This window comes from Silene latifolia, chromosome 7 (assembly GCF_048544455.1).
Source record: "Silene latifolia isolate original U9 population chromosome 7, ASM4854445v1, whole genome shotgun sequence".
Classification (NCBI taxonomy): Eukaryota; Viridiplantae; Streptophyta; class Magnoliopsida; order Caryophyllales; family Caryophyllaceae; genus Silene; species Silene latifolia.
Window position 1 is genome coordinate 79,575,931 of NC_133532.1, and position 23,723 is coordinate 79,599,653.

At 37.5% G+C, this 23,723-nt stretch overlaps 1 protein-coding gene across 1 annotated transcript; it reads left to right on the plus strand.

The window, feature by feature from the left end:
- Positions 1-1,616: 1,616 nt before the first annotated feature.
- Positions 1,617-9,350, plus strand: LOC141591153 (protein LATERAL BRANCHING OXIDOREDUCTASE 1-like). Its single transcript, XM_074411557.1, has 4 exons — positions 1,617-2,021; positions 7,787-8,034; positions 8,351-8,678; positions 8,870-9,350. Exons 1-4 carry the CDS (start codon positions 1,773-1,775, stop codon positions 9,110-9,112), a joined length of 1,068 nt encoding a protein of 355 aa, XP_074267658.1. The 5' UTR covers positions 1,617-1,772; the 3' UTR covers positions 9,113-9,350.
- Positions 9,351-23,723: the final 14,373 nt, after the last annotated feature.

Genomic DNA, 23,723 nt, shown 5'->3' on the forward strand with positions numbered 1-23,723 from the left:
TATATATATATATATATATATATATATATATATATTCCAGAAATCAAGGGACTTCTATGTAATTAAATAAATTTATACAAATTAATTATACTATATAGTTTTTAATCATAGCGGTGTGTGATGGACCTGAACAATGTATTTTAATATAAATATTATATAGTTTTGGCTTAAGTATAAATTTAGAGAACACCAGAATATAGTGAGTTTCCTTAATATAAACAGGCCACACTTATGATATTAATTAGTATAAAGATGTTAATTATTTAACATACATAAATATAATATAAGTATGTTATATTTTGGAAACTATTAAAAGGTAAATAAATCAATCTACATTTCCAAAAAATATAATATTCCATAATTCATTACATTTGTAATTTAATTAGTAAAAATGATGATTGTTCTTAAATAATATTCTAATCTAATATTTCAAATTTATTTAAATATATAACCCTAATACAACTAGATAATCAACTAATATAATAGTCCCTCAATTATTTTATATATGTCATTCTCACATTTTGAGAGAGTTACTTCTCTTTTTAATATCTCTCAGAATATATGAGCTAACAATATGATATGTATACTCTTATGAAAGCAAATTTCACGACGAATCTAACGATATGATTTTTATATTTTTTTCCAGAGTATTTTTCATAAAAATCAAAGTTAAAGGCTTATCTCGTAAAACGAAAACATCATATATAAAATAACGGAGGGAGTAGTAACCACCCATGTGAGTAGTAAAAGCAACAATAATAATAACGAGAGTAGTGAAAGTCATACTAGCTGCAACGCAAGTAGTGAAATTTAACAATAATAAATGCGGAAGTGGTGAAAGAAAAAATAATGACGACGAGAAAAATGAAAGTAATAGTAGTCACAACACATCTAATGAAAGTAACAGTAGGAACATCGAGAGAATATGAAAAATTAACTAACAATTCGATTTTAGGAAAATATTAATTTATTTAAATATATGATTTTGACAAAATTAACGGGTTAACCATAAAAATAGCAGGAGTAGTTAAAGAAATAACAGTAACCGAAAAAGTAGTGAACATAATAGTATTAGCACGGGATGTAGTGAAAGTAATAATATTAACAGCGGGATTGATGAACGTGTCTCATAATTTATTGATTAATTTTACATCTCATCATAATTTCAAGATATATAAATTATAAATGTATGTCTTAATCAAATTTAGCGAATTATATTTCATAAAAAATAAAATTTAAATGGTAAATAAAGGTAGTTCAAAAAAACCGGACACTAAACCTAGCAGTGATTTAAGTTGGGAAAAAACTTTTAGTATTACATAGTCTCCAACTCTCTATGCTCATGTAGGTGAGTCTTCGAGCAACTAATCTATTTCCTATAGGTTTACGAACGCCATGTTATTTGATGATTAAATATGGCTATTGGCTTTAAAATACACTAAAGAATGAATGATGAGTAGAAAACAAAGCATAATTCAGCAAAGTTGAGACATCCCAAAAGCAGAAAACTGAAGTCAACAGACAGACAACCCATAGTTTAAGACATAAATGAAGGAAGCCAGCTTATGATGATCTGCATGCATAAAATATAAAACCCTATAAAATATTCAAGTAAAAACAATCCCATCTTTGTCATTAATGGAGCTTCTATTTGTGTTAAATAGACTACCCAACCAAATATGCTAATTATTCCAACGAATTCTCAAAACTAATCTTTCTCAACTTCATGTTTTGATTTTGCTGATTATATATCTGGTGTATTGTGTACTACAATGGTTGAGCCTGCTCCTCTAACCAAGCAAGAATTAGCGTCAAAACTAGTTCAAGAAATAGCCAAAAATGGTGAAGATATACCAGAGAAATTCCTCCATGTAAATGGCTTCCCTGAAGCGATTGACGCCCCTGATTTATGGAAAAATAGTCTCCTCATTGACTTCTCCGTCCTCACTTCCTCGACGCCCGCTGCCGCTGATGAACTTGCTAAATTACGATCAGCTCTCTCCGAGTGGGGTTGTTTTCAGGTATAAAATACTCCTTCTCCTATATATTATACAATTATACACTAATTATGATCCGATCATTTTTTCATAGTTATGCATATATGGTCAGTGAGGATTCTCTGTCCCACTTTTTTGTGTCCAAATTATGTGTGACACACCACTTATATTTTGTTAGGAGATTACGGTATATTATTGTGATATACCGTAATCAGAATAATATCGATATTATTATGTTTACCATTATTAAGAGATATTATTATTATATTTAGATCTTTATCCGTATTATAAATACGGAGCTATTGTAAGTGTTGAAAGGGACGAACAATTATCAATAATACTACGATTTTCTCTATGCTTTCCCCTCTCTTCGATTTCTAATATGGTATCAGAGCCTCACGCTCTTGAGGCCTAAAATCAAAATTCCGTTGCCTGCCGGTGGGCTAATGAGTTACGAAGCTCACCGGCGGGATTCTCAATGAATTACGAATTATCAATAATATACAATTGCGTTTATTTTAAAAAAAAAAAAAAAATTCCTTCGAAATTCATGGCACGTATATGATATTGTGCACTTGATTTGTGTGTTGTAGTCTTTTGACTACTTTCTTGGTTTTTGAGATCCGACGGTCATTCACTCATTTGAGTGAGATTGGTTTTTCGATCTCCATCGAATTCGACGGGTTATTTTCCCGTTTGAAATTTATTTTGAAGAGTTCGGAAAAAAATGATGTTCTCTTCCATTTGACGAAACTTTAGTGAAGTTCGAAAAATTGCGACGTTTTTGCCAATATTGATCGACGTTTCAACGAGTTCGTAAAGATCGACGTTCTCGTTTCGTTTGAATTTCGACGGGTCCGAAAAGCTACGATGTTCCCCCGACGAATTTTTTTGACAGGTTCGAAAAGTTTCGACGTTCCTGTCTAATATTTGAAGATCGAAGACTAAAGAATTTGAATAATTCTTCTGTTTTTTTATATATTTGGCAAACCATGGAAATTTCGATAAATTACCATGGGTTTGAGGGGGGATGTTAGGAGATTACGGTATATTATATCGTAATCAGAATAATATCGATATTATTATGTTTACCATTATTAAGAGATATTATTATTATATTTAGATCTTTATCCGTATTATAAATACGGAGCTATTGTAAGTGTTGAAAGGGACGAACAATTATCAATAATACTACGATTTTCTCTATGTTTTCCCCTCTCTTCGATTTCTAATATATTTCGACACATCACTTATGATAAAATAAAATATTACTCCCTCCAATTCCATATTTTCATTCTCTTTCTTTGTGGGCACGGTTATTAAGGAGAAAGGTAAAATAAGAGTAAAAGAGTTGGGTGAGAGGAGAGAAAGAAATGAATAATTAGAAATTAAATAATGAACTGTGAGGCCAAAATATTAAGGAAAGTAATAAAATATGAGTAAAAGAATTGAGTGGGGTTTGATGATAGGTGAGAGAGATGAATAAAATAAAATTAAAAGTTTCCAAAATAAAAAAGGGGAAGAAAAACTGAATAATCCATTTTAGAAATAGGGAAGAAAATATAGAATAGAAGGGAGTATAATATATATACTAATTTGTTGAGGTGTTAGAAGTTAGGTGGTGTGGCACACACAATGGGACATGAAATAGGACAAATGATCCTCACTTATATACAGCCTCCAAAACATGTGAAATAAACCAATAAAATTAAGGAATTATTTTCAATGCATGTGAAACAAACCAATAAAGAAGAAATTATAACCCGTAATTCAATACTTGACCAAACTATAAAAAAATACTCTATCTAATCCAATCCAATCCAAAACGTAACATCTATTTGGAAGTCAACTTTCAAAAACTTTGATTGTAAATATAATAAAACTTACATATTTAGATTTGTTAACAGAAAAGTCGGTTGTAATTTACTTTTTTGTGAAAAAAACTCGTGTTTTAAATGAAGAAAAATCGAGTCTCAATATCACCTCAAAGACAATTCAAAAATACGGAGTAAATGGCAACTTTGGATTGGATTGGAGAAGTACAATTTTATTAAAATAATAATAATAATAATAATAATAATAATAATAAAATAATCGAAGAAATTACTTTTAATTTTTCAAAGTTTTATACTTTCCGATATTTATGGTTAAAGTATTCCAAAAACAAAATGCAATCCAAAGTTAACATTTAATCGCTTGTAGAGTATTTGGCTACTCCCTCTTATACACTCTTATTTAATGGCTTTAATTGGTACTCTAGATATTATCATACTGCGTGGCTGCGTGCTGATAATGGAATTTGTAAATTGATGGAATTTTTGTTTTTTATTTGAAATTTCCGCTTTCCCGTTCCTTTCGATTGTAGTATTTTGATTAACCCAAAAACTTCATTGTGATGGTCTCTCAATAGTGTTATTGAGATACCTTTTCCATGATAGGGTGAAAAATTCACTGAATTTCTTTTCTTCCTATTATGTCCCTCATTAAATTAATGAAAGACAGTCTCTCATTAGACCTACCGATTAATTAATTGATGTTGTTGTCCTATAGGATAATCATTATTAATTGATTTTTTTGTCCTTATTTTGCTCTAGAAGGTGGTTTGAGTTTTAGAAACTACCCCCTCCATTCAACTCCACATTACAATTTTTTTTTTTTTTTACGTTTGTCAACGCGTGTTTTATGCGGTAAATATCTTTAGCTACGTATTTGCAAAAAATTTAAAAGTTAGAGATTTTTAATGTACTCCTAAAGACGAATCAAATAAGATCTCACATGAATATATTTTCACTTATGTATCGAGAGAAAATCGAAATTTAATGTTCACTTGTAAATAGTGTACAAAAGAGAAACTTGTAAAGTGGAGTTGAATGGAGGGAGTAGAATGTGTGAAAAAGAGTGAGAGGTTAGTGAGGTGAAGATGAAGAACAATAGAGGATTGACTAATGCATAATTATTGGAGATTTTAACTACAATAACTCTTCTATAAGATTGTCCTATAAAATAGGACGGGTCCAATAGAAGAATAAACCCAACATGAATTAAAATCAAAATAAAAAGGCTTGAGAATACGACAATCCATATGCCAAATCTAAAGCATAAAAGCACACAGTCGCCTCATCCACCGCACCTTTTCATACCGCCGCTTCTCCTACCGCCGCCTCACCACCGCTCGTACTACCCATGTCGTCACCCTGCCATTATCCATTTTGTCACCTTTGTCCGGGTCTTTCTCTTCTTTTACCAAGCAACTAGATTAGAAGAAGAACCAGCTCCATTGTCACGGTAGACGTCGACTACCACAAAGCAGGTTAAGAGGAGTTTTATCTTGAAAAATCCAGATTTTAAATTTTAATATTAAGAACTTTACTTTTAAAATTGAAAACTATGAGGTTTTATTGAACTTGTTCATGGGCTTATTTAGCATTTAAAAGTTGTAACTTGAATATTCACTATTTTAACTTGAAAACTTTACATAAGTATGATGGTGTTTTAAAATGTTCTTCCTTTTCATTTTAAGCTCAAAGATTTACTTATTTTTGTTAATTAAGGTTTTTAGATTTACAACTTGTAGTTTATGTAAAGCAAATATCTTCTCAGTTGGAAATATCTTCTCAGTTATTCGTTTCTATAATTTAGCTTCGTATATATTTGTAATTAGGAAATATATCGTTCCGTATTTCTTTGTAATTAGGCGTGTCTTGCGTAGCAATCCTTGTAACCCTAACTTAGCTCTACTATATATATTGTACTCATCCTTCATGAATTATTATGCAATTCAATAATATTCAACCGTTCATAATTCTATCATGGTATCAGAGCCTCGTGCTCTTGATAGAGGTTAAACCCCTCGGAGTAGATCTTATTTCCGAAAATCTACCCACCCAAACCCCGACCCACTTCCGCTGCCTTCACCAGCGAATTGCATCAAAATTCACCATTGCTTTCGAAACTCCGCAAACACCTTCTATGCATCACAACAATTCACCACCGCGACCTCCAAAATCGACCGTCTCACCACCATCGTTACTCGACCTCAAAAACGACAGCCACCGCTGCTCCTTGTTCACGCCATCACGAGTTTCTCCTGTATCACATGCATAAACGGCATTGACACAAACCATACTTCGCACCTCCATTAAAATCCCGACCCCGTCATCAATCGTCACCATTCACAACCACCATGGTACCATCATTCGACCACCGTGCTACAACCCAAATTGACACCTCCGATTATCACCAAAACACCGAGCTTAAAACCCTCAAAAATTGTACCTAAAACCCTCGCCAAAACGAAACGAACAAAAACTGCCATTGTGAAGAAAACAGAGTTTCTAACCAGGCCTGTTATTGCCCTTTTTAGCACCACATAGGATGAACTTCGATACCAAATATTACCATATTCATATTATTTGCAGTCCCACGATTCCAAAACATCCAAAAACTCGGATTTTTGTTACCTTTTGACCCTTCAACGACCTTAGCAAAGACCATCGCAAAGACACTCTATTTTCGAAAAATCGGCTAACTTGAGCACATTTCGACACCTCCTTCTCCGGCTGCCTACACGATCAACACGACACCTCCGAATTTTATGTGCCAATCTTGTTGCGTCTCATTACTCCGCCAATCCGATACCCATATGAAACAACTTGCACTTTATTTTCACTTTGTCCGTGCGCAGGTCGAATTGGGTTCCATCCGTGTTCAGCATTTTAATGGCAATGGCAATGACCAATTGGCTGATACATTAACCAAGCCGCTACCTCGAGCTCGTTTTCTCCGTTTAGTCTCCAAGATCGATCTTACTCTTCGACCGGCCATCTTACTGTATAAGGCCTTTTGGGACGGAACCCAAGAACAAAACCGTACGGCTGCCTAAAATGGATAATATCATACTAATGTGACGGTGTCGTAGCCACTTTTTGTTGTTAATTTTGTTAACACATACCCTTTTTGAAAGCTAATTGCAAAGTATACTCAATAGTAATGGAGTTTTCTCGTTGGCAGTTTGCTCTTTGAACTATATTTGATTGATTTTTCCTTTTTATTATTATTTTCATTGTAAATTTTTTGGTTAACACTTAATATGCCTAATTGCAAAGTATACTTAATAGTAAATTGGTGATTTTGTTTGGGACAGAAAAATTTTTATATGTAAACCCGAACCCCCATTATAAGGGTTCTAGAGGCGGCAGTCCCAACAGATTATTTATGATACAATTTGATTTTAGTTACTTATCCAGCACAAGATTTGGCAGTTTTCCGGTGAATGGTTATCGGAGTATTGCTATTGGGTCTATTTGCACATTGAGCAAAATTTATGAGACTAAGTTGCTCATATTTGAACTGAAGGGTTAATCTGCACATATTAACAAACATACGAGGCTAATTTGCTAGTCGGTCCTTTGCCCGCTAAATATATATGCCAATTATTACGGCCCCGCTTCCCACGGTTTGTCCCAATTCTAACAATATAAATTTCATAATATTTATTTTCTCATTGAAACTGTTGCAAAATTAAAATTCAAAAGCATACGTTTAAAAGCCAAAAACATATTCTGTATAATTTTTGAAATGAGTGAAGTGGTATGAAATGGATGAGATTAAGAGAGTATCAAATGATGACGAGGAGTTTATATTGAATGTACTTGTACCCTGTACACATTACATTCCAGGGAATATATTGTTTGATGATCGTTGTAATATATACATGGATAACCATTTATTATATTATACTCCGTATACACTCAACCAATAACCATTTCAATTCACTGTATGGGCATCAGGTTATAAATCATGGGATAGAGAGTTCATTTCTGAAAGAATTGATTGAAGTTGGTAAGCAATTCTTTGCACTTCCTCTGGATGAAAAACTCAAGTGCTCTGCTGGAGATGACATCTTTCAAGGTTATGGGAATGATTCCGGGTACGCAGGCACTCAAAAGATCAACTGGAATGATAGGCTGTTTCTCACACTTTACCCTCTTCACTTGCGCAAGCTCCAATTCTATCCGCATAAGCCTGAGAAGTTTAGGTAATTAATATCCCTTCTTACTGTAGGAACTACTCACTCCCATTCATACTTTACGTTTTCCATTCTGAACTGTCAAATGAATTTACTATACTTCTCAAAATGACGAGTCAAGTTAGTTATTCGACCCCAATTAATTTGTCGTCAATGTCATGTTGTAGTTTATGCTGTTTCCTGAATGTGAGTCCAAATTCTTTCTCGCTTATTCACATCTCCTTCGCCGTTGATCCGTATAGTGAATTTGCAGGAATAAATTGAGAAGTTTATTAAACGCAAGAGGCAGGAACTAATGTAATGTTAATGATGTTGAAATTGACAGCGGAATGATAGAGGAATACTCAGAGAAACTAGCAGCCATGACTGAAGCGACTTATAAGGCAATGGCACGTTCTTTAGACTTGGCAGAGGATTCCTTCCTAAAACACCAAGGAAAGAACGCCCCAATAACAGGAAGATTTGGCTACTATCCTCGTTGCCCATGCCCTCAAAGTATTCTTGGCATCAAACCACATTCTGATGGAACTTGTATGACCTTTTTGTTGCCAGATAACGAGGTCGATGGCCTCCAAGTTCAAAAAGATGAGGTTTGGTACAAGGTTCCTGTCATTCCGGGCGCCTTGTTTATCAACTTTGGTGATCTAGGAGAGGTAACTTATTTTGAATCATAGACTTGCTTTCCCTCCATATGAAACCTTCCCGAAAGATCTCAATTTTTCTGAAATAATATTATCTAAACTGGTTGAGATAGTGGGGGCGAGGTTTATATTAATCATCTAGCGTGCAGTTATGGATGTGGAAAGATCATTTGTTTGATGCGGATCACATTTGGACTTTGCAGGTAATGACAAATGGGATATTCAAAAGTGCGATACACAGGGTGGTCACAAATTCCGACAAAGACAGGTTGTCATTGGCAGCATTTTGCACTCCTGAAGACAGATATGAAATCGGACCATTAAGCGAATTGGTCACTGATGATCAACCCCAGAAGTATAAGAAGTTTGACATCCACGAGTACAGGCGGGTATTCTTTGAGACTTACGCTCAAGGGAGTAGAACGCTTGATGTCTTGAGGCTTTAGCAACCTTTGTGATGAGTGATTTCTGATGTCACAGAGGATGCGATGTTCCATAGCATCCTAAGTGAGATAAGAACTCATTGGTGACGCTCTGGGTTTTATTAGTACGGACTTTGTGTATTCAAGCAAGGAGGTTCAAACATATGACATGTTGATTTTCCATCTGAAAATTATGCATTTGTTACAGTTGGTTTATACATTGATCTATCATAAAAATTCAGCAATGACAATTTAGGAACGTTTGATGGTAGTTTTCCCTAGCTCAGGTCTGAATCAAGTTTGCAATTAATTGAGTCATCAATAAACAATTGTGGAGTGTTTAGACAATCGTCAAATCAACTTTAGCTCATATTTACAAGGGCCACGGCCGATGTAGATGACATAGAACCTATTGTTTAAGGACTCGTACCGTCATACCTCAAATATTCTCTCTCTTCTATCACTAAAATGACACTCGGTGGCAAGCCAACCGTGCGCGAACCCATTTAACCAGTTATAACAAATTTTTAACAAATTTTTTTTTTGACAATAATGAACTGCATATATAGATAAACAACAACGTATACAATATCAGCCAGTGGCCAAACTAACTGACCAGTGAGAATACATACGAAGAAAACTACGAATTGCGCTTAAAGAGTGGCGCAATTCGATTGGTAGTGGCTTTGTGGAGGCCAGAACTGAAGATAATTTTTTTGACGTAATTCTGAAAGAGACGGAAGTTTGCGAAGATGAGTGAGCTCTGTACATGGTGAGAAGCAGGCCTTTCGTCGATGCTGCAAACACCGTGGTAGCCCTGACATTTTGAACCAATGGATTGCATGACAGCGTATCCAAAGAAGAGACGGTGTAGCAATCCGTAAGAGATGACCTGTGAACAGGAATAAAGTAAGTAATCGCAGATAAAGACGGAACAAAGGTTAAGGTTGATATAGAAATATTGGGAGAAGTCCGAGAAAAGGAAGGCCAAAACACTGGCAGCTGTGAATGAGATGCAAGAAGGTAGTCGGACAGGTGTAAAATCTGAACTGGATCAACACAACAATTGTCAAAGACTACCAAATTGCGAACCATCCAAATAGCCTTTATAATACAAAGAAAACGAAGGAGGCACTAATCAGCTTCTGTAGTAATCTTGTGAAAATATCTAATAAAATCTGCAAGCCATCGTTACAGACAAACAGTAGGGTTAGCAACAGAATTAATGCCAAGAACCGAAGAGAGCCAAACATGTCTAGAAACAGTACAAGAGCGAAAAAGATGATCTAAAGACTCCGAAAAAGAGTGACAAAACACACAGGAGTTACTAACCTGGATGCCTCTGACAGATAGATTTTCTAAAGAAGGAAGGATATTATGTACTATACGCCAAACCAAAAGAGGGAACTTAGGAGAAACACGAAGACTCCAAAGAACTTTCCAAAGAAAGGAAGAGTAAAACGAGGGAGAGCGGGAAAAGGACATATGGGATAACAAGAAATCATATCCTGAGCGAACTGTATAGACTCCATCCTCCGTGTACTTCCAGTAGATGAAATCATCAATATCCATATGAGGAGGTTCCATAGCGAGAATAGCTCTAGCACAAGGAGGCAGAAACCAACGATAAACTATACAAGGATCCCAATTACCAGAGACAGAGAGCAAATGAGAAAGAACAAGCGTGTAAGCAGTTGAAGAAGAACACACAGACGGGGTAGATCCATTCACCCAAGGGCTTGATAACAGGTCAACAGAGGAACCATTACCAAGCTTCCATGAAAAACCAGGAGACAAAGCATTAGCTGCACGACATAAACCAGACCATAAAAACGAAGGATGAGAGACCTTTGATCTTGATGCAGGAATAGGAAGATCCTTCTTGTACTTGGGAACCATAAACTTTGATAATAAACCCGACGGCTGATGATGTATGCGCCAGAAGTTTTTTATAAGAGTTGCCTGACTTAATAAAGAGACGGATTTTAAACCAAGGCCGCCATCTACACGAGGAAGCTACAGACAATCCCGAGAGAGCCAGTGAATAGAGCGGTGTCGAACATCTTTGCGCCACCAAAAAGACGCGATCAAAGAGTCAATCTTCTTGCATATTCCAATAGGAAAAGGAATAGAAGCCATCAAACAACGGATTGAGCCCAAAATAATAGTGTTGATGATAAGCAGCTTACAGGGCTGACTGAGGTGTAAAGAAGACCAGGCTAGGATGCGACTTGTAAGCCTATCAACCAAAGGATGAAACACAAGTGATTTCTTAGAAGGAATATCGACAGGTACACCCAAATAATTCCCAAAACAATCAGATGTACGCATCTTCAGAATGGATGCCATGTGGGACCTAAAATCAGGTGGTGTAATTGGACTGAATTTAATAAAAGACTTATCCAAATTTATCATCTGACCAGACGTAAGCTCAAAGCACCGAAGCAAATCCCTTAGAGTCTCAAAAGAAGATGGAGTTGCCTTACAGCAAATGAAAGCATCATCAGCATAAAACAGATGTGTGATCGGGGGAGCATACCTAGAAATCTTAAGGCCATTCAACGCAGTGGCCTTCTCCGCCGTACGCAATTGGCAAGATAGAATTTCCATACACATATAAACAAATAAGGTGAAAGAGGATCCCCTTTGCCGCAGGCCACAAGAAGGTTTAAAGGGAGAAGAAGGTTCGCCGTTGATAATGATATTATAAGTGACAATCGAAATACATTCCCAAATAATATTTTGCCAGAAGACCGGGAAGCCGAATTTCTTCAAAACCGCACTAAGGAAAGTCCATGAAACCCGGTCGAAAGCTTTATGCATATCAAGCTTCAGAGCAGCATAAGAAACTGATCCTTTCTTCATTTTATTAAGATAATGCATAATCTCGTGTGTAATAACACAGCTGTCTGACATAAGGCGAGAAGGGACAAAAGCCTGTTGAGATTCCGAAACTATTGATGAAATAACAAGCTTGAGGCGATTAGCTAGACACTTGGAAGCCAGCCGGTAAACAACATTGCAGAGACTGATAGGACGGTACTGAGAGATCTGCTCCAGTTTCTCAACTTTAGGGATGAGAATAATATGAGTATTGTTCCATTCTTTCAACATAACACCGGAGTTAAGGAAACGAAGAAGAGCCAAAGTAACCAACTGACCAATCTGGGGCCAAAACATCTGGAAAAACTTTGGAGTAATGCCGTCAGGTCCAGGTGATTTGGAACCATCCATGCCATTGAGAGCATGTGTAATATCAAGTTCCGTGAAAGGAGCAGATAGCAGTAAACAGTCTTCAGAGCTGAGGACTGGAAGATCAAAAGAGTCAAGCAAAGTGGCAATAAAACCTCGGGGCGAGCCAGGATCTTGAGGAGGAGGAGCACACAAAAGAGATTGGAAAAAGGAATTAGCTTCCAATGAAATTTGTGCTGGAGTATAAAGCCATTCTCCAGAGCCTGAAAGCATAGCCAGGATACGCTGGTGAGAAGCGCGGTGCTTGACACGGGAATATAAGAACCGCGATGGGAGGCCATCAAGAACTTCATTTTTCAACCTAGCCCGTTGTAACCAGTAAGCGTGTTGTTTTTTCAGAAGGTGAAGTTGCGCAGAGCGAACGTGTGAAAAGCTGTTGCTGAATGAACATCCAAAATTGTCGTACCAGAACAGTGAGTTGTATGGTGAATCTCAGACCAGTTAATACCATGGGACAGGCGATGATAAATCACCCATTGCATAATAGAAAAGCGTACCGAAGCAAGGCGGCGAGATAAAATGTACATAGGAGAGCCAGTAACAGGTAACCGCCATGCACAATCTACAATATGGGCAATCTCTGGTGAATTGAAACACCAGTTATCAAGACGATATGGGCGTCTGCTGGTCTTTGAAGAAGGGAAAAACTTGAGTATGATTGGAGCGTGATCCGAAACAAGAATTGGAAGATGCATAAGAGATGCCGCAGGGAACAGGTCTAGCCATTCAGTGTTAGCATAAGCTCGATCAAGGCGTTCCATAATTAGTTGATCATCAGAGCGATTATTCAACCAAGTATAAAGGGGACCAAAGAAAGGAACATAAAACGTAAATCCCTTATAATTCAATATTTGCGGGTCTCCGTCATCTTATTTCAAACCCGGATTTTAGAGGTTCGATTTTCTCATATCGATTCTCTGGAATTCATCTTTTGTACATAGTTTTCTTTATTTAATTTCAGTTTATCCAATTTAATTCCGCTTTCAAGTTCAAAATTCGTTCTTTTAAATTTCCGACACGAGTTCGTTATAATTATGTACATCATTGTAAATTCTTATCTTTAATTCGTTTTATGACGATTCCAGATGCATGTAATCAATTAAAATACTTCTACTTGAGTCTAATATCAATAATCGATTTTAAATTACCAATGAACGATAACAACTCGCAGTTCTGACTTCACAGCCAGAACCCAACCGAAGAACAGACACAAGGAGTGTTGCGCCTCTTCCAGAGGATGCAGCAGATGCTGCGCCTATTCTGGACTGGCTTCTGTCCCTGAATCTTTTCTCGTCTTGACGTCGCTTCTAATTACGGTTTAAATCAACTATTAATCGTATTATCACTCCTAATCTGCCGTATTTTTTTTTTTTTTTTGGGTGAAATGTGAGTGTAAATATTATATCAAAAAAAGGAATACAAAGTTAAGGGAGCACCTATACAAACTTCAAGAGCCAAAAGAAAAACAAAATTACATTCCAATACTTCTCAACCAAACTAAAGCAAACTGGTTTAAATCAGTTCCTGCCTTGTACTTAATCCTTCTTTGAGCTTTATCTGCAATCTGTTTTACCACCTGCTTAGGTCTCAACAACTTACCATGAATACGAGCATTGTTTCTCTGCAACCTGTGGACAGCGGGCCGCCCACGTGGGCGCTTGGTGAGAAACGAGACAAGCGTTTGCATTTTTGTATGGAGTCGCCACCAATTTTTATGGGAAATTGGAACCGTTCGAATACCTCGTGTCATGTCAAGACACAAAGTAGTGACATGAACACTAAGCAATCGTTACCCTTAGCATTCTATGTCTAGAATGACTCTCGTGGATGCCAATGAACACGGGTGTTCACAGATATCTGGAGTAAGGGGTGAGGGTACGTATTAGGAAGCTCTTTTGATCGAACACCTAATCCCGCCCGCCTCGATAGCGGCCTCTACTAATGATTAGGGAACTTGTCTATACTTGATATATCGTCGGCTATATGCATGCAATGCAACATCCAAGTTTTGATCCTAGCATGTGAGAATTAATACTAAGTCGGTTGACACGTAATTAGCATACAATTGGGTCGAAGTGGGATTTAATGCTCATTTACATGTGAAAACATACAAACAAAGAAAGAAATACAATAATTATAAATTACAATAATGAAAATTACATTAATTACAAAGGAATAGGCGATTTATGTCGAAAATACCTTTAAAACGGATAATTTGAGAAAAAGGAATAAAAGAATAAATTAACGAATCAAATAAATTAACGAGCAGGAATTAGCGTGATATTCCGGATAATAGTTAATTAATACGTAAGCTAAACAAACTAGGTCAAGGCAGAAACGGAGTTCAGGGACAGAACTCAGCCAGGAACAGGCGCAGCAGAGCTGCGTCTTTTGGAATAAGCGCAGTGACGCTGCGTCTGTTCCTTGGCTCGGTCCCATTTGTGAAGCCGTATTTGCAAGCCGTTAATGTCGACTGGTGATTTTAATGATGGATTAAAATTATTTACTCGGATGAAAGTGATTAACAGGTAATTTAACATATGAATAAGTCATAAAAACAGTAAAACATGAATGAGACGGATGCAAACGGATTAATTACACGATGAAACAATGATAGAAGTGATAAATATTAATGAGTCCTCTATTGAAATCAATTAACTAACACTAGATGCAACGGATTAATGACGAATATGCGGTGGATACGACAAAAGACGGATTAAACTATATCAAGGACGAATTTCAGAAACCCAATATGAATGAATTGAATCTCTACAACCCGGAATTGAATTTAATGACGAAAACCCGCAAATATGGATTACTTGGGATTTAAGTCGGATTTATGACAAACTAAACATGTGAATGACGACGATTATAATACATGTGAATTATTATGACATTAAGACAAAGAATTAAAGATTTAACAAGCAAAAGAAAGATTTTGAACACGGATTACAGAGGACAAACGAAGAAGAAAGGAAGCGAAGGCTGGCGGCCTCACGAAGAGGCGCAAGAGGAATCGCGCTCCTTCGAAGAGGCGCAGCATTTGCTGCGTCCTTTCTCGATGGTTATCTACTGGAAATCCGCAAAAACAGGTTTTAACAAAGGGTTTTAGAAATCGATTTTAACGGTATTTTCGACGTAAACCTTACAATTGATGATACGAAAATTAAATACAATAAATAAATAAGGATTATACACCCTCAGACTTACATGTTGACGAAACGAGAAGGACTAAGATATCGATTAGTGATGCTCGACGCGAATGCAAAGAGAGTGCCCTCGTAAGAGGAAAACGATTGATTAATTAAGTTGATTAAGTGTAGTTGGTCAAATTGGTCGGTCATGCAACGGAGAGGATGGTACCCGGAAAGATCCGAGCTTACGTGGTCGAAAGTTCAAGCACGTAGGCACCAATAAGTAAGAACAAAGTCTAGAATGCAAAGGGAGAAGAGAAGGGCGGACACTCGCGTGAGAAATATGAGGAACGAAGGCTCCTATTTATACTAATCACACGACGGAATTATGGTAAGACTAGGATACGGAAGGAAAGATCCGGAAATAACCGACTTAGGTTAAAACACGGAAAGTTGGACAAAAAGAAAACCCTGGGAAAAGGCGCAGCAGGCACTGCATCCCTTGGAAGAGGCGCAGCACTTGCTGCGTCCTTTCCTGGGTAGGTTCCTCTGCGCGTAGAAAACGCGTTTGACAGCCTGTCGTATTTTAGGCATAACTTTCTCTACAAGACTCGGAATAAGGTGATTTCGGTGGCGTTGGAAAGATAAGAGAAAGATCTAGAACTTTCTGTGAAATAGGCCTGACCCAAAAAAGTCGTTATAACCTCGTAAAATGGGCCTAAAGTTTGGGTTGTCATTTTAACTAAATGAAATGCACATTTTGTAATGTAAACTTTTAGTTTAGCCCAAAAAAGTGATATGAGACTCAAAATGAGATATAATCTCAACATTTTATGACATCCTAACCTTAGGTAGACAAGCACATTGCTTTGACTCGGGATTTGACGGTTTTAGGAAATGAAGACGGTTTTTGACCCGGACTCCAAATGTACTCTAATTACTGTCAAAACGACCGTAATGGCACGTAGATGACAACTAAGAGGTAGACATTAATATTTGAGCAATCACTTTACGATAATCTAACGAACTGTCACAAATCGTTCCGCGTATCAAACATGCGGCCCAATCATCACCGGGTGGTTTGCGGGAGGTGCAGAAATGAGGTATCTACAGAGCCCCCACTTTGACTGAGGCTTGGACAAGGCGAAAGTCAAAGTATAGCCATCAGGTCAATCGAAGATTACAACCTGACGACTATGGCGACGCGAGGCGGCTCAAGGGGTCTGAGCCAAGGACCTGTCGTCGGGAACATTTTAGAGTCTGTCGACTATCGGGGAGGGTCGTTTAACCAGCTGATCCCCTTAGGCCACACCTATAGGATGATGCCCAAATTGGATAAATTAATTATTTGTATGATATACGATATAATTAATTCCTTGTATTAATTAACTTTTAATAAGTCGTGTGAATGTATTATTTGATGACGGGTTACGAACTCGGGCCAAGAGAATTTATTATTTAATTATGTGATAATTAATTAATAAATATAAATTAGAATTTATTAATTAATTGTTAATTAATTAAATTTATACGATATATGTATAAGTTTTGAGGTAAAGATAATTAGCTATTTTAATTTACAAGAGGTTGTAAAATTAGCTAAATGGGGTAATATTGACACAATATATGTTGATAAAATGGTCTCATGATTACTCAATAGTTAAGTAATCATTAGTGCTTAATTTGTATTATTTAACTGTTAAATAATTAAATTAATATTTTATTATGTAAGATAATTAAATATAAGACTTATAAGCATTTGTGGAACAAATGTCGGAAATCGAAATGGACCAAAATATTACATGTGGGTTGACACTTGTATAAGATAAGTGTTATTACATGTGGCATAACCCACTAAGAAATGTTCAACTCATTTCTTTACATTTTGTTCTCTATAAATACCCCACTATTTACACTCATTAGATGATGATTTTGGAGACCACAAAAAAACCTTAAAATAGACCCTTGGTCGTGCCATATTGAAGAGAAAAAGAGAAAGAAAAAAAAACTTATTTTCTTCATATTTTCTCATCAAAAACTTGATTAAATTGTTGATCATCATCAAAAATAATTCACAAAATTATAATATACATAAACTAATATTATTAGTGTAATAATATTACATAGTATACAAGGTTATCCTACTAATTATCTAGTTAGTAATTATTAGGATTTTTGGGTTTTATCTTGGGTGCATCCAAAGGAGATTACCTATTTTGGTAATTGTGGTGTATTTGGAGGATCATCCATATTCCTATAGCTCAAGAACTACAAAGGTAGGAGACCTTTGTAGTGCCCTTACTTGCCTTAAACCATTGTAGGGATTTTTGTCTTAAGATGATACCATTTTTTTATATTTTTATTAGCATGCATGTAAATTTAGACCATATTAAATTAATTTGTAATTTTAATATCATAAGATGAGTATTAACATGGTCTAAATGACTAACATACAGATCCTGACACAAGGTCAATCTGGTGCTCAATACCTCTTAGTGGAGGTAATCCACTAGGCAAATCAGCAGGGAAGACATCCTGGTACTGCTCCAGTAATGGTGTAACCTCTGCTGGCAGCTGATGCTCCACATCCTAATGAATTTCTTTGGACAACAAGATAAGAACAGACTGTTCTTGTTGCATTTCCTTGACCATATCTGCTTCAGATAGAAATAAAACCCCTTTGAGTCCATCAGTCACACTTAGACTCCCATAGTTCTTCTAATTACGTGGTAGAGGGGTCAATGTGATCTTCTTGCTGCCTTTCTTGAAGGAATAGGTATTGTTCTTCCCCTGATAGATAAAATTCTAAATCAAACTCCCATGGTCTACCCAATAGTAGGTGGCAAGAATCCATAGGGACCACATCACACAATATCTCATCCTTATAAATATTGCCAATTGAAAATGGAACCAGGCACTGTTTAACCACCTTGACCTCTGCTCCCTTGTTTAACCATCTGAGCTTGTAAGGGTTGGGGTGCTCCTGGGTGCTGAGGTTGAGCTTATTAACCATGGTGACAGATGCTACATTGGTGCAGCTTCCACCATCAATGATCAAGTTGCATACCCTGCCCTGAATAGTACATCTACTCCTGATAATGAGGGATCTTTGATCCTCCTCCAATGGTTCCTGTTGAGAGTGCATTACCCTCCAAAGAACAAGACTATGGCTTGTATTAGGGTGAGCCAAGACTTGTTCCTGGTTGGGTTCCTCCTCAAGAGTTGTCTCCTCATTCACTGGTTCCTCCTCATACTCAACTAAACCCTCTCTTTCCCACTCATCTACTTCCATTGATGTCAATGTTCTCTTGGAAGGACAGTCCTTCCTAAAGTGGCCATATCCTTGGCATTGGAAGCATTTAAGATTTTCTTTTGTCAGAGGTGGGTTGGACTTAGGGAACATAAGTGCCTTCCCCTTGTCTCCTCCTGTTTGGGACACTGATTTAGGTGTTTCAGTAATTTTAACACCAGTGTAGGGTCTAAAGATAGGTTTGGGTTTACGTGTAGTAGGTTTAGACTTCCCCATTTTCTCCACTCTATGCCAAGTTGACAACATCATCATAAGACCAAAGTGGTTTCATCCTAACCTTAGTAGCAATATTCTTATCAAGCCCTTCTAAGAACCTAGCAATCCTTTGCTCAGGCTTCTCATTGATCTCACACTCTAAGGTTAGCTGTTCAAACTCCCTCAAATAGGTCTCATGTGGTCTCTCATCCTGCCTAAGCTTAGACAACTTAATGAACAGATCATGGGTGTTATCTTTGGTAACAAACTTATCCAATAATTTCTTTTTAAGTTTGGACCAAGATTTAATAGCCTCCTTCCCTTCCCTTAGCCTCTGATGTTTAAGGTTATCATACCATAGTGATGCATATCCTTTTAATCTCAACACAACACCTTTACAAGCCTTAGCATCATTGTAATTTTTGAACTCAAATATTTTTTCAACATCCCTAATCCATTCTAGTAAGTCATCAGGGTTAAGACTACCAGAAAAATCAGGAATTTCTACCTTTAGATTCTTGTCTGCTTGCTCAAGAGCCTCCTCTTGTGTTCTGATGCTTTCCTAAGAGTCTAACTCATAACCAGGTGGTGATTGTCCCCTCCCTGCTCCCATGAAGAAGCCTCTGCCTCTACCTCTCCCTCTGGCAGGTAGCTGTCTCCTTTGATCATGGTTTGGAAACCTCTCCATCACCACATGAACAACATTGAGCAGCGTGTCTACATTTCCTGTAAGTGTTTTTATTCTGGTCTCAATAACAACAAGTCTCTCTTCACTCATGGTAGTTTTTGTGTTTTTACTGTAGGTAGGGATATAAATCTCAGAGCTTCTCTCAATCCAAGGCTAACACAAAGGTGGAATTGTGTTAAAGCTGAGCTTTGATTACCAAAATAAAGTATAAAGCCTAGGAACAGGCAATAATGCAGCCTAGCTTGCAGGACACCTTAAAAATATCAAATGACCTTAAAAAATTCTGAATTTCTGTGATAAATAAGATTTAATATTGATCTAAAACTGTACCAAGTTTCATGAATTTAGAAGGACTCTAAGTCTTTTTAAACTCAACTGAAACAACCTGAAATCCTGAGATTGCAGACAAGCTGACTCAACTGGTTGTGTGATTTGTTTGTGTGATAAAAAGATATAGTTAAGACCCTAAATTCCTACAAAATACTCACAGGAAATCTAAGATTATAACTTAACAAATCTCAGACTCAAATCCACAGATGAACACAGGATTAAAGTTTGAATCTTGCTCAACGCAATTAAACTGAACCACAGTTGGACACAAGTTCAACTTAATAATACCAAACCGACTTTGATCAATTAACCACAGAGCTCACAGGTTAATCACCAGGCAAGGGTTCCAAACTACAGTTTAAACACAAGTTTGAAAGAAATGAGATAAGTCTCAAGGCTAATTTTAATTCAAAAAAATCTGCTTGAAACAGATGAGACACAAGTCCTTATATAGGCCTTGACTTGCATTACAATTCAAAACCCTAGCATCCAAAGGTCCAGAATTAATCTAAGTTGAGTACAAAAAACATAAATTATCTTACAAACTGGTAAATAAAGTGAACAATTGAAAATAAAAGCAAATGGGTAAAACAGACTGAAAACAAAGCATTGTTGCAGGCTGTCACTATCACTTATCTTCTTGTGCACAGTTTTCTGTTCATTTGGTGGCTAGCTGAAGTCAAGACTTCTTGTTATTGTATTGTGGCAGGCTTTGTGGAAACTGCTGCAATACCCTTTATAAGGATCCTCACAAATGCCTCACCAAATATGGAAATGTTGCTTTATGCTTTATCTTCAACATGTGACTGCCATGCTTTGTTGCTGAATTTTCTGCTGGATTACATTGCATTTTTAGGATGAGTGGTGTGGATGCTTAGGGACCTTGCTTGGACTTTTTAATTGAGGCTCCTTTCAGCTAGCCATGGTGGCAGCTGAAAGCTTGATCTTGTGAACCTCTTGGCAGGTATCTCTGGTGGTGCAGTGTGTGTTGCCTAGACCTGGACTGTGGCTTGGTCAGGATTAGGAGCCCTTGATCCAGCTTCTTCTACAACCGTCATATTTCATAATTTTTGATAAATTTAAATAATTTGTGATAAATTAAACGACATTGAGTAAATGACAAAACTTACCCATTCAATTTTGCTTAGCAAGAAGACCATCCCTGACAATGTCAAAAGCATTGAAATGTTCCATTTTCCACCAACCGAAATCAAATGACATGTAAACTCCATATTCAATTGAAATTATACGAGACTTCAATAGTGGAGTAGTGGAGTATATGCATTTAGCAGGTGAATGTCGAAAATGTAGGTGATAGACTTGTAGCCGCGGATTAATATAACGGACTACTATTTTCATATGTGCGACTAATGTTGACGTCTTTTCATGTATAATGTATACGAGTATGTCTTCATACTTGTCGAACTATAGAGATAAGCTTAACTTATAAGTTAATAGTAGTACCCTTTATACCTTTGAATTGCATTACCTGTGAACCTTTGGTACAAAGGGTTTAAACCTTTGTTATAAAAGTTCTGCACCTTTGATACGAAGGTTCTGAACCCGAGGTTCTCACGGTTCTCATGTGAAAGGAGTTTTCATAGGATCCTCAATCTATATGGGCACCATAGTCCGTTTCAACCCAAAAGAATACATGGGCACCAGAGCACCAATTTTGCTCGACAATCGGCATAGGGAGTTAGAGAATATTCTCAATGTGGTTCATTGCCCTAAGGACTTTAGAGTAGAACAAGCTGCGTTCTATCTGAGAGATGCGGCCGGTGAATGGTGGGATAAGGTGAGAGTGAGTGTCCTAGACCTATATGTGAGGCAGAGGATGTCAGCCGTACCTTGGGAAGAGTTTAAGAGAGCGATGCGCCGAAAGTTTGTGCCTGAGCATGTCCGTAGCAAGCTGAGAGAGGAATTTGACGATTTCAAAATGACTCCGGACATGACTGTGGCTGAGTATTACCACAAGTTCAATGCGAAATCTAGATATGCTTAGCATATGGGGTTGAACTAGGAGAACCTAGCTTTGAGGTTTGAGATGGGTTTGACATAATAGATCATCGAGAATTTACCTGTGGGAGTCCTTACTAATGTTAAGGAAGTCTATGAGCGCGTCGGGAGAGCTGAGAGGTTGGTAGAGATGGCTAAGGAGAATAGGAAGAGGGGTCCTGAGAAGAGAAAGGCTGAGAGCGAGGGTGGTGGTCAGTCCAGTTACAAGAGGGGTGGCCATAACTAGGCAAGGGCATACTCGTCGGGATCAGAGTTTAGTGGTGGAGTTTCCTTTGGGCGTGGTCGAGGTGGTGGTAGTAGTAGCTGGGAGATATCTTGCTTTAACTATGGCTGTATGGGCCACAAGAGATATGAGTGCACCAGTGCTGCGGGTAGGGGTTTTCAGAGGCCATCACATGGGAGTTTTTCTCAGGGACTATCTCAGAGTTATGCTAGCAACAGACCGGTTGGGTCATGGAACAATCAGGGTGGTCAGAATAACAACAACGGTGGGGCTAAACGCAATGACGGTAATTCATATTAGAGACTAGCAACGAACAACAACCAGGGGTCGGCTGCTAAGCCGTCTACTTTTGCTAGTACTGTCCTGAGAGGTGGATAGAAGACCAGTGGCAAGCTATTCATAATAGACAAGAAGGCAGCTGAGGATGATGCTCATGTTATCACGAGTACTTTTCTTGTTAATGGTGTCTTTGCCTTTGTTTTGTTTGATTCGGGGGCGTCACAATGTTTTGTATCATCGGGTCATGCTATGCTTATGGGCTTGAGAGAGTTTGAGTCTGTAAAAGAGGAAGTTTTTATACCGTTAGGTGAGTCTGTATCTTGTGGTAGGTTGTATAAAGGTGTGTCTATGATAGTTGGGCAGGTTGACCTTCCAGTGGATTTGTTAGAGTTCCCTATGGATGGATTTGAGATGATAGTTGGCATGGATTGGTTGGGTAAGTATAAAGCTAGAATAGACTGTCAACAAAAGAGAGTCTCTTTGAGATGTCCTAAGGGAGTTAGTGTGTCTTATCGTGGGTTTGTTGTCAAACCCAAAGTCAAAGTGATTACAGCGGTGACATTGAAGTCTTATCTGAGGAAGGGGTGTCCGTTGATCCTATGCCATGTGAGAGACTCTAGTATGGAGAGTTCGATAGTTGAGTAAATAACGGCGGTGGGGGGAGTTTCCAGATGTTTTTCCGGAGGAGATACCAGGTTTACCACCAAAGAGGAAGATAGATTTCAATGTGGAACTGAAGCTAGGGACGCGACCAATCTCTAAGGCCCCATACCACATGGGTCCTAAGGAGTTGGAGGAGCTGAAGAAACAGCTGGATGATTTAATCGATACGGGATAGATACACCTAGTGTATCACCGCGGGGAGCACGGTTCTGTTTGTGAAAAAAGAAAGATGGGAGTTTGAGGTTGTGCATCGACTAGAGAGAGTTGAAAAGGGTTACGGTGAAGAATAAGTATCCTTTGCCAAGGATAGATGATTTGTTTGATTAGTTGAATGGGGCAGCAGACTTTTCTAAGATTTATTTGAGGTCAGGTTACCATCAGGTGAAGACTCGGGATGAGGACATACCGAAGACAACTTTTACATCGAGGTATGGTCACTATGAGTATGTTGTGATGCCGTTTGGGTTATCTAATGCACCGACAATGTTTATGTATTTGACGAACCGGGTTTTCATGGTGGTCTTCATTGATGATATCTTAGT

What these genes read in the sequence shown, in the direction of transcription:
- LOC141591153 (XM_074411557.1), top strand. Translation starts at nt 1,773, where the DNA reads ATGGTTGAGCCTGCTCCTCTAACCAAGCAAGAATTAGCGTCAAAACTA. An exon ending in CCGAGTGGGGTTGTTTTCAG is followed by an intron (nt 2,022 to 7,786) that starts GTATAAAATACT and finishes TATGGGCATCAG; the next exon opens with GTTATAAATCATGGGATAGA. An exon ending in ACTTTGGTGATCTAGGAGAG is followed by an intron (nt 8,679 to 8,869) that starts GTAACTTATTTT and finishes TGGACTTTGCAG; the next exon opens with GTAATGACAAATGGGATATT.